The sequence below is a fragment of the Notolepis coatsorum genome (assembly GCF_963971535.1).
Source record: "Notolepis coatsorum genome assembly, chromosome: 2".
NCBI classification, from domain to species: Eukaryota; Metazoa; Chordata; class Actinopteri; order Aulopiformes; family Paralepididae; genus Notolepis; species Notolepis coatsorum.
The window spans coordinates 210,817,934-210,829,360 of NC_140166.1; the positions used below are offsets into that span (position 1 = coordinate 210,817,934).

At 48.8% G+C, this 11,427-nt stretch overlaps 1 protein-coding gene across 1 annotated transcript in view; it reads left to right on the forward strand.

Annotated features, from left to right (window-relative positions):
* The window catches only part of eipr1 (EARP complex and GARP complex interacting protein 1), a 110,382-nt gene extending 100,557 nt beyond the window's left edge, over positions 1 to 9,825 (forward strand). Inside the window, exons 5-6 of the mRNA XM_084307999.1 lie at positions 1,524 to 1,691; positions 9,416 to 9,825. Coding sequence (XP_084164125.1) covers positions 1,524 to 1,691; positions 9,416 to 9,587 — 340 coding nt within the window. The 3' untranslated portion in view covers positions 9,588 to 9,825. The remainder of the gene's footprint in view (positions 1 to 1,523; positions 1,692 to 9,415) is intronic.
* The last annotated feature ends 1,602 nt before the right edge of the window (positions 9,826 to 11,427 follow it).

Below are 11,427 nucleotides of genomic sequence, written 5' to 3' on the forward strand. Positions count from 1 at the left end.
GAGTCTAAAGGTCTCTCTGTGTGATTCTCAGGGTTTGGAGTCTAAAGGTCTCTCTGTGTGATTCTCAGGGTTTGGAGTCTAAAGGTCTCTGTGTGATTCTCAGGATGTGGAGTCTAAAGGTCTCTCTGGTGTTTTTCATGGTGTGGAGTCTAAAGGTCTCTGTGTCTCTCAGGGTGTGGAGTCTAAAGGTCTCTGTGTTTTTCAGGGTGTGGAGTCTAAAGGTCTCTCTGTGTGTTTCTCAGGGTGTGGAGTCTAAAGGTCTCTCTGTTTCTCAGGGTGTGGAGTCTAAGGGTGCTTTCACACCAGAGCTGTTTGGTCCGGACTATCGGACCAGAATTCGATAGTCCGCTTTTTTGGGGTGGTGTGAATGCGCAGTCAAACTCTGGTGCGGACCAAACACACAAACTCTGGTCCGCCAAAAAACATAGGTCTCGGTTCGCTTCATCGGACCAAACGCGGACCAAATATAGGAAGTCACCTGATAAACTGTGCATCTTGGGTAGAAGGAAGAAAAAACCACTGTGGCTTATTATTATTATTATTATTACCGCGGCGCGCGGCATTCACTGCAAAACAAGCACACTGTAAACATGTCTCCTGATAAACTGTGCATCTTGGGTAGAAGGAAGAAAAAAACACAGCGGCTTATTATTATTATTACCGCGGCGCGCGACATTCACTGCAAAACAAGCACACTGTAAACATGTCTCGTGGCCAGACTTGGGCGAATGATGAAGTGAAAGCCCTGATCGACATATGGGCAGAAGACCAAATAAAACAGCTGCTCGTGGGCAACCAAATGTTGCAACTTCACCACCAGAACCGCACAGAGTCCACCAAAACTATATGTGAAAGCGCCCTAAAGCTCTCTGTGTTTCTCAGGGTGTGGAGTCTAAAGGTCTCTCTGTGTCTCTCAGGGTGTGGAGTCTAAAGGTCTCTCTGTGTGTTTTTCAGGGTGTGGAGTCTAAAGGTCTCTCTGGTGTTTTTCAGGGTGTGGAGTCTAAAGGTCTCTCTGGTGTTTCTCAGGGTGTGGAGTCTAAAGGTCTCTCTGGTGTTTCTCAGGGTGTGGAGTCTAAAGGTCTCTCTGGTGTTTTTCAGGGTGTGGAGTCTAAAGGTCTCTCTGTGTTTTTCAGGGTGTGGAGTCTAAAGGTCTCTCTGGTGTTTTTCAGGGTGTGGAGTCTAAAGGTCTCTCTGGTGTTTTTCAGGGTGTGGAGTCTAAAGGTCTCTCTGTGTCTCTCAGGGTGTGGAGTCTAAAGGTCTCTGTTTCTCAGGGTGTGGAGTCTAAAGGTCTCTCTGGTGTTTTTCAGGGTGTGGAGTCTAAAGGTCTCTGTGGTGTTTTTCAGGGTGTGGAGTCTAAAGGTCTCTCTGGTGTTTTTCAGGGTGTGGAGTCTAAAGGTCTCTCTGGTGTTTCTCAGGGTGTGGAGTCTAAAGGTCTCTCTGGTGTTTTTCAGGGTGTGGAGTCTAAAGGTCTCTCTGGTGTTTTTCGGGGTGTGGAGTCTAAAGGTCTCTCTGGTGTTTTTCAGGGTGTGGAGTGTGCGCTACAACCACAGTCATGACCAGCTGGTGTTGACGGCCAGCAGCGACAGTCGGCTCATTCTGTCCAACATGGTGTCCATCTCCTCCGAGCCCTTTGGACACCTGGTGGATGACGATGAGCTCAGCGAAGGAGAGGAAAACCACCAGGAGGAGAAGTAAGTGTCTCCTCCTCTCCTCTGTCACCTCCTCTCCTCTATCACCTCCTCTCCTCTGTCACCTCCTCTCCTCTGTCACCTCCTCTCCTCTATCACCTCCTCTCTGTCACCTCCTCTCCTCTGTCTCCTCCTCTCCTCTGTCTCCTCCTCTCCTCTGTCTCCTCCTCTCCTCTGTCACCTCCTCTCCTCTGTCTCCTCCTCTCCTCTGTCTCCTCCTCTCCTCTATCACCTCCTCTCCTCTATCACCTCCTCTCCTCCTCTCCTCTATCACCTCCTCTCCACTGTCACCTCCTCTCCTCTATCACCTCCTCTCCTCTATCTCCTCTATCACCTCCTCTCCTCCTCTCCTCCTCTCCTCTATCACCTCCTCTCCTCCTCTCCTCCTCTCCTCTATCACCTCCTCTCCTCTATCACCTCCTCTCCTCTGTCTCCTCTATCACCTCCTCTCCTCCTCTCCTCTATCACCTCCTCTCCTCTGTCACCTCCTCTCCTCTGTCTCCTCCTCTCCTCTGTCACCTCCTCTCCTCTGTCTCCTCCCTCCTCTGTCTCCTCTATCACCTCCTCTCCTCCTCTCCTCCTCTCCTCTATCACCTCCTCTCCTCTGTCACCTCCTCTCCTCTGTCTCCTCTATCACCTCCTCTCCTCCTCTCCTCCTCTCCTCTATCACCTCCTCTCCTCTGTCACCTCCTCTCCTCTGTCTCCTCCCTCCTCTGTCTCCTCTATCACCTCCTCTCCTCCTCTCCTCCTCTCCTCTATCACCTCCTCTCCTCTGTCACCTCCTCTCCTCTGTCACCTCCTCTCCTCTGTCACCTCCTCTCCTCTCCTCCTCTCCTCTGTCACCTCCTCTCCTCTGTCACCTCCTCTCCTCTGTCACCTCCTCTCCTCCCTCCTCTCCTCCTCTCCTCCCTCCTCTGTCACCTCCTCTCCTCTGTCACCTCCCTCCTCCTCTCCTCCTCTCCTCTGTCACCTCCTCTCCTCTGTCACCTCCTCTCCTCTGTCACCTCCTCTCCTCTATCACCTCCTCTCCTCCCCTCCTCTATCACCTCCCCTCCTCTATCACCTCCTCTCCTCTATCACCTCCTCTCCTCTATCACCTCCTCTCCTCTATCACCTCCTCTCCTCCTCTCCTCTATCACCTCCTCTCCTCTGTCTCCTCCTCTCCTCTATCACCTCCTCTCCTCTATCACCTCCTCTCCTCTGTCACCTCCTCTCCTCTGTCTCCTCCTCTCCTCCCTCCTCTGTCACCTCCTCTCCTCTATCACCTCCTCTCCTCTGTCTCCTCCTCTCCTCTGTCTCCTCCTCTCCTCTGTCTCCTCCTCTCCTCTGTCACCTCCTCTCCTCTGTCACCTCCTCTCCTCTATCACCTCCTCTCCTCTGTCTCCTCCTCTCCTCTGTCTCCTCCGTCCTCTGTCTCCTCCTCTCCTCTGTCACCTCCTCTCCTCTGTCTCCTCCTCTCCTCCTCTCCTCTGTCTCCTCCTCTCCTCCTCTCCACTGTCACCTCCTCTCCTCTGTCTCCTCCTCTCCTCCTCTCCTCTGTCTCCTCCTCTCCTCCTCTCCACTGTCACCTCCTCTCCTCTGTCTCCTCCTCTCCTCTCCACTGTCACCTCCTCTCCTCTGTCTCCTCCTCTCCTCTCCACTGTCACCTCCTCTCCTCTGTCTCCTCATCCCTCTGTCTCCTCCTCTCCTCCTCTCCACTGTCACCTCCTCTCCTCTATCACCTCCTCTCCTCTGTCACCTCCTCTCCTCCCTCCTCTGTCTCCTCCTCCCTCTGTCACCTCCTCTCCTCTGTCACCTCCTCTCCTCTGTCTCCTCCTCACCTCCTCTCCTCTGTCTCCTCCTCTCCTCCTCTCCACTGTCACCTTCTCTCCTCCCTCCTCTCCTCCCTCCTCTGTCACCTCCTCTCCTCTTCTCCTCCCTCCTCTGTCTCCTCTGTCACCTCCTCTCCACTGTCACCTCCTCTCCTCCCTCCTCTGTCTCCTCCTGTCCTCCCTCCTCTGCCACCTCCCTCCTCTGTCACCTCCTCTCCTCCCTCCTCTGTCACCTCCTCTCCTCCCTCCTCTGTCACCTCCTCTCCTCCCTCCTCTGTCACCTCCTCTCCTCCCTCCTCTGTCACCTCCTCTCCTCCCTCCTCTGTCACCTCTTCTCCTCCCTCCTCTGTCACCTCCTCTCCTCCCTCCTCTGTCACCTCCTCTCCTCTTCTCCTCCCTCCTCTGTCACCTCCTCTCCTCTGTCTCCTCTGTCACCTCCTCTCCTCCCTCCTCTCCTCCCTCCTCTGTCACCTCCTCTCCTCCCTCCTCTGTCACCTCCTCTCCTCCCTCCTCTCCTCCCTCCTCTGTCTCCTCCTCTCCTCCCTCCTCTGTCTCCTCTGTCACCTCCTCTTCTCTGTCACCTCCTCTCCTCCCTCCTCTGTCTCCTCCTCTCCTCCCTCCTCTGTCACCTCCTCTCCTCCCTCCTCTGTCACCTCCTCTCCTCCCTCCTCTGTCACCTCCCCTCCTCTGTCACCTCCTCTCCTCCCTCCACTGTCACCTCCTCTCCTCCCTCTGTCACCTCATCTCCTCCCTCCTCCTCTCCTCCCTCCTCTGTCACCTCCTCTCCTCCCTCCTCTGTCACCTCCTCTCCTCCCTCCTCTGTCACCTCCTCTCCTCCCTCCTCTGTCACCTCCTCTCCTCCCTCCTCCTCTCCTCTCTCCACTGTCACCTCTCCTCCCTCCACTGTCACCTCCTCTCCTCCCTCCTCTGTCTCCTCCCTCCTCTGTCTCCTCCCTCCTCTGTCTCCTCTCCTCCTTCCTCTGTCTCCTCCCTCCTCTGTCTCCTCCCTCCTCTGTCACCTCCTCTCCTCTGTCACCTCCTCTCCTCCCTCCTCTGTCTCCTCCCTCTGTCACCTCCTCTCCTCCCTCCTCTGTCTCCTCCCTCTGTCACCTCCTCTCCTCCCTCCTCTGTCACCTCCTCTCCTCTGTCACCTCCTCTCCTCCCTCCTCTGTCTCCTCCTCTCCTCTGTCACCTCCTCTCCTCCATCCTCTCTCTCCTCCCTCCTCTGTCTCCTCCTCTCCTCTGTCACCTCCTCTCCTCCCTCCGATGTCACCCTGTCCAACTGTCTCTGTCACAAACTATAGTGTTAGTATGTTGTAATACTACAAATAATCAGATAAGGAGTCTCATCTCGGAAGGGATGTGTCCACTTGTGAGCCTGCAGGGGTCCTACGCAGGACCAGAAAGTATTTAGATTAACAGTCTAGAGTGTTTTATTCAGCATGACAGTTTAATGACAGTCTACAGTTTACCAGCATCATCACAGTACAAGTCCACATCCTAAGTCATGGTACCCTGTAGTGATCACACCATTAGACTGGTAACGTGCGGAGATACCCCCCCTGTCCATATCATCGCTAGGAGCAACAGTCACCGCTCATCCTCCGTCTTCCTTCCTCATCCGTCCTCCACTCTCTGCCTCCTACCATCAGCCCTCGTCCTCGATCACAGACGGCCCTCTGCTATGATCACCCTCTCTCTGTCATAGTCACCAGCTCTCAGCATCATGATTGTTGACCTTCTTAGTCGACTCAAGTGTCCTTCCCCCTCCTGCGCCGTGGATCTGGATTAGCTGCTGTTTACATGCCACCTTTATCCTCCACTGATGCATTTAGTCAAAACCCACATCCTTCCTAAAGATTCACTCACTCCACCAAATTATTATTATTATTATCATTATTATTTATTTATTTATTTGTATAATTCCCAGATATCCTAATTCTGTTGAGAATTGCAGGCTGGCCACTAATAATAATAATAATAATAATGGATTGGATTTATATAGCGCTCTTCTCTGACTCAGAGCGCTTCACAGAGTCCATTATTCGTTCATACACAGTCATACCGGTGGTGGTAAGCTACAATTGCAGCCAGAGCTGCCCTGAGGCAGACTCACGGAAGCGTGGCGAATAATCATCACCTACGGCCCCTCCGACCACCACCAACATTCATTCACATGCATACACATTCATACGAGGCAAGTAGGTTAAGTGTCTTGCCCAAGGACACAACGGCAATGGGATGGACATGGGCTTGAGCGGGATTCGAACCACCAACCCTTCGATCATTGGACGCCCCGCTCTACCCCTGAGCCATAGCCGCCCCACTACCACATTAACCTCCATAACCGCTAATTAATCTTGATTATCGCTCACGCAGCTAAATCAATGATGTTTTCCCCGGCATCAGCTTTCACACCGTCCTTGATACCATTCCCTGTTCTTTCCCCTTCACTGTGAATGAATCAGTAGAGGCTATACTTACTATTGTTAGTGTGTGTGGGGGGGGGGCTGATCGAGAGAGATAATGTGGTAGAGAGAGGAGAGGACTGATAGAGAGAGATAACATGGTAGAGAGAGGGGAAGACAGATAGAGAGAGAGAGAGAGAGAGAGAACGTGGTAGATAGAGGAGAAGACAGAGAGAGAGAGAGAGAACATGGTGGAGAGAGGAGAGGACTGATAAAGAGAGAACATGGTAGAGAGAGGGGAAGACAGATAGAGAGAGAGAGAACATGGTGGAGAGAGGAGATGACTGATAAAGAGAGAACATGGTAGAGAGAGGAGAGGACTTCACACCAGATCTGTTTGGTCCGGACTATCGGACCAGAATTCGATAGTCCGCTTTTTTGGGGTGGTGTGAATGCGCAGTCGAACTCTAGTGCGGACCAAACACGCAAACTCTGGTCCGCCAAAAAACATAGGTCTCGGTTCGCTTCATCAGACCAAATGCGGACCAAATATAGGAAGTCACCTGATAAACTGTGCATCTTGGGTAGAAGGAAGAAAAAACCACTGCGGCTTATTATTATTATTATTATTATTATTATTATTATTATTATTATTATTATTATTATTATTATTATTATTATTACCGCGGCGCGCAGCGTTCACTGCAAAACAAGCACACTGTAAACATGTCTCCTGATAAACTGTGCATCTTGGGTAGAAGGAAGAAAAAAACACAGCGGCTTATTATTATTATTACCGCGGCGCGCGACATTCACTGCAAAACAAGCACACTGTAAACATGTCTCCTGATAAACTGTGCATCTTGGGTAGAAGGAAGAAAAAAACACAGCGGCTTATTATTATTATTATTATTATTATTATTATTATTACCGCAGCGTGCGGCATTCACTGCAAAACAAGCACACTGTAAACATGTCTCGTGGACAGACTTGGGCGAATGATGAAGTGAAAGCCCTGATCGACATATGGGCAGAAGACCAAATAAAACAGCTGCTTGTGGGCACTCACAAAAAACAACGAGGTGTACAAGTTGTTTAGCAAGAGGATGGCAGTAATGGGTTATAATCGAACGATGGATCAATGCCACGTCTCTGCTACTATCACGCTTCTTGCGCTGTTTGTGTTTTCGCAGATTTCACTTCCTGAAGGGGAGGGATTCCCACTCTCCATTGTGTCCAATAGACGAGCGCCCTTTTCGACCGCGTGACATTGTTCAGAAAGTTTGGTGCGCTTGACAAATTGCAACGTGAATGCAGACGAACCAAATGACGAATGCAACAATGTTGCAACTTCACCATCAGAACCGCACAGAGTCCACCAAAACTATATGTGAAAGCGCCCTGAGAGAGAGAGAATGTGGTAGAGAGAGGAGAGGACTGTTAGAGAGAGATAATGTGGTAGAGAGGAGAGGACTGATAGAGAGAGAGAGAGAGAACCTGGTAGGTGTGTGGTGGAGAAGGAGGTCAGAGAGGTAGGAGGGGGCCAGGTTGTTGAGGGCTTTGAAGTTGATGAGTAGAATTTTGAACTGAATCCTGTACATGATGGGGAGCCAGTGGAGATCATGGAGGATGGGGGTGATGTGGTCGGAGCGGCGGGTGGAGGTGAGCATGCGAGACGTATTGTAATTTATTGAGGATTTTTGTGGATATGCCATAAAGAATGCTGTTGCAGTAGTCCAGTCGGGATGTGATAAGTGCGTGGGTCAGTGTTTCGGCAGCAGAGAAGGATAGTGAGGGGCGTAGATGGGCAATGTTCCTGAGATGGAAGAAGGCGGTTTTCGTGATCTGGTTGACATGCAGGAGGAAGGAGAGGGTGGGGTCGAGAATGATACCTAGGTTGCGGACGTGGGTGGAGGGGGTGACAATGGAGCTGTCAATGTTGGGTGGGTGGGGGCGGGTCAGGGAATTTGGGCCAATAATGATCAGTTCAGATTTGTCACAGATGAGTTTCAGAAAGCATCCAGATTTTAATGTCACAAAGGCAGGTGATGAGGGTGGAGTGGGTGGCGGCAGTGATGGTCTTGGTGGAGAGATATGAGGCGAGATATGAGGATGGAGTGGGTGATGGTGTCGAAGGCGGCGCTAAGAGGAGAGGACTGATAGAGAGAGAGAATGTTGTAGAGAGAGGTGAAGGCTGATAGAGAGAGATAATGTGGTATTGTAGTAGAGAAAGGATAACTGATAGAGAGAGAGAGAATGTGGTAGAGAGAGGAGAGGAGAGGACTGATAGAGAGAGAGAGAATGTGGTAGAGAGAGGATAACTGATAGAGAGAGAGAATGTGGTAGAGAGAGGTGAGGACTGATATAGAGAGAGGACTGATAGAGAAAGAACATGGTAGAGAGAGGAGATGACTGATAGAGGCATGTGGCCTTGTCATCATAGGCTCTTGTTCCCACTTGCTTGCTTGCGTGTGTGTGTGTGTGTGTGTGTGTGTGTGTGTGTGTGTGTGTGTGTGTGTGTGTGTGTGTGTGTGTGTGTGTGTGTGTGTGTGTGTGTGTGTGTGTGTGTGTGTGTGTGTGTGTGTGTGTGTGTGTGTGTGTGTGTGTGTGTGTGTGTGTGTGTGTGTGTGTGTGTGTGTGTGTGTGTGTGTGTGTGATCTGCTGGTTGAGTTACAGTGTGTAGTACCTTGTGTGTGTCCATGTGATGGTTGAGTTACAGTGTGTACCTTGCGTGTGTGTGTGTCCATGTGATGGTTGAGTTACAGTGTGTACCGTGTGTGTGTGTCCATGTGATGGTTGAGTGACAGTGTGTACCTTGTGTGTGTCCATGTGATGGTTGAGTGACAGTGTGTACCTTGTGTGTGTCTATGTGATGGTTGAGTGACAGTGTGTACCTTGTGTGTGTCCATGTGATGGTTGAGTGACAGTGTGTACCTTGTGTGTGTCCATGTGATGGTTGAGTGACAGTGTGTACCTTGCGTGTGTGTGTGTCCATGTGATGGTTGAGTTACAGTGTGTACCTTGCGTGTGTGTGTGTGTCCATGTGATGGTTGAGTTACAGTGTGTACCGTGTGTGTGTGTCCATGTGATGGTTGTTACAGTGTGTACCTTGTGTGTGTCCATGTGATGGTTGAGACAGTGACAGTGTGTACCTTGTGTGTGTCCATGTGATGGTTGAGTGACAGTGTGTACCTTGTGTGTGTGTCCATGTGATGGTTGTTACAGTGTGTACCTTGTGTGTGTCTATGTGATGGTTGTTACAGTGTGTACCTTGTGTGTGTCTATGTGATGGTTGAGTGACAGTGTACTGTGTACCTTGTGTGTGTCTATGTGATGGTTGAGTGACAGTGTACTGTGTACCTTGTGTGTGTCTATGTGATGGTTGAGTGACAGTGTACTGTGTACCTTGTGTGTGTCTATGTGATGGTTGTTACAGTGTGTACCTTGTGTGTGTCTATGTGATGGTTGTTACAGTGTGTACCGTGTGTATGTGTGTGTGTGTCCGCAGGAAGGAGGTCCTGGCAGACAGCGTGGTCTCCAGCTACGAGGAGCACGAGGACAGTGTCTACGCGGCAGAGTGGTCCTCAGCAGACCCCTGGCTGTTCGCCTCGCTCAGCTACGACGGACGCCTGGTCATCAACAGGGTCCCCCGCGCTCTCAAATACCACATCCTGCTATGAGACCGTGTGTGTGTGTGTGTGTGTGTGTGTGTGTGTGTGTGTGTGTGTGTGTGTGTGTGTGTGTGTGTGTGTGTGTGTGTGTGTGTGTGTGTGTGTGTGTGTGTGGTAATAGAGATTGCTGGACTATGTCAACACATTCAGATTTCACATTCCATTATGCTATTATGTTTAACAGAAATGTTCAGAAAATCCACTGTCTACTGTATAAGATACCAAAACACATGTTGTGTGCGTGTTATCTGTTATCTGTATACCTTCCATTGAACTGAAAACTGGAATGAATAAAATAATAAAAAGATGAAATAAAGAAAATGTAATAATCTCTTGTGGACGAGCTTCATTACTGTGGTGGGGAATGTGAACTCACCGCAGACCAAGTTGGTGTTGTGTTCGTTCATAGTTAAAGACAGTAGAGGTTGAGTACTTTATTATCTAAAGATGGTAAGTTAGAGTGTTGTGTTCGTTCATAGTTAAAGACAGTAGAGGTTGAGTACTTTATTATCTAAAGATGGTGAGTTAGTGTTGTGTTCATTCATAGTTAAAGACAGTAGAGGTTGAGTACTTTATTATCTAAAGATGGTGAGTTAGAGTGTTGTGTTCATTCATAGTTAAAGACAGTAGAGGTTGAGTACTTTATTATCTAAAGATGGTAAGTTAGAGTGTTGTGTTCATTCATAGTTAAAGACAGTAGAGGTTGAGTACTTTATTATCTGAAGATGGTAAGTTAGTGTTGTGTTCATTCATAGTTAAAGACAGTAGAGGTTGAGTACTTTATTATCTAAAGATGGTACGTTAGAGTGTTGTGTTAGTTCATAGTTAAAGACAGTAGAGGTTGAGTACTTTATTATCTAAAGATATTAAGTTAGAGTGTTGTGTTCATTCATACTTAAAGACAGTAGAGGTTGAGTACTTTATTATCTAAAGATGGTAAGTTAGAGTGTTGTGTTCATTCATAGTTAAAGACAGTAGAGGTTGAGTACTTTATTATCTAAAGATGGTAAGTTAGAGTGTTGTGTTCATTCATAGTTAAAGACAGTAGAGGTTGAGTACTTTATTATCTGAAGATGGTAAGTTAGAGTGTTGTGTTCATTCATAGTTAAAGACAGTATAGGTTGAGTACTTTATTATCTAAAGATGGTAAGTTAGAGTGTTGTGTTAGTTCATAGTTAAAGACAGTAGAGGTTGAGTACTTTATTATCTAAAGATATTAAGTTAGAGTGTTGTGTTCATTCATACTTAAAGACAGTAGAGGTTGAGTACTTTATTATCTAAAGATGGTAAGTTAGAGTGTTGTGTTCATTCATAGTTAAAGACAGTATGAATGAATGAATGAAAACTTTATTTAACAGATTGCAGAATGGGTACAATACAGTACGGCTCAATACATACAATTGTTAAGGGGATGCAGACCTGAGAAAGACGTTTGTCTTGTTTCCATCAGGGTCCCCCATTTTCAATTCATATAGACATTTATGACATACACAACATACATGACATTTATGGCATAGGGACATATAGGTATTTAGTACTGATACATTTGTGACATAGGCGGTATTCAAATATACAGTACTGTTACCCCTAGATCCTGACAGAGTATATACTTATGATGGGGAGGGGGTGGGTGGGTGGGAGGGAAATATACATACGGCGGGGAGGGAATATATACATGCGGTGGGGAGGAGACTGTCTATTAGGAGGTGGTGGGGGTTTTGGGCATTTACGGTGGCCAGTTTCGAATTGCAGCCTCCCGTAGGTGCTCTTTAAGAGCGGTTTTGAATGTGGGCAGGGATTCACATTCCTTTACAGCTTTGGGTAGGGCGTTCCACATTGTTGTGGCATA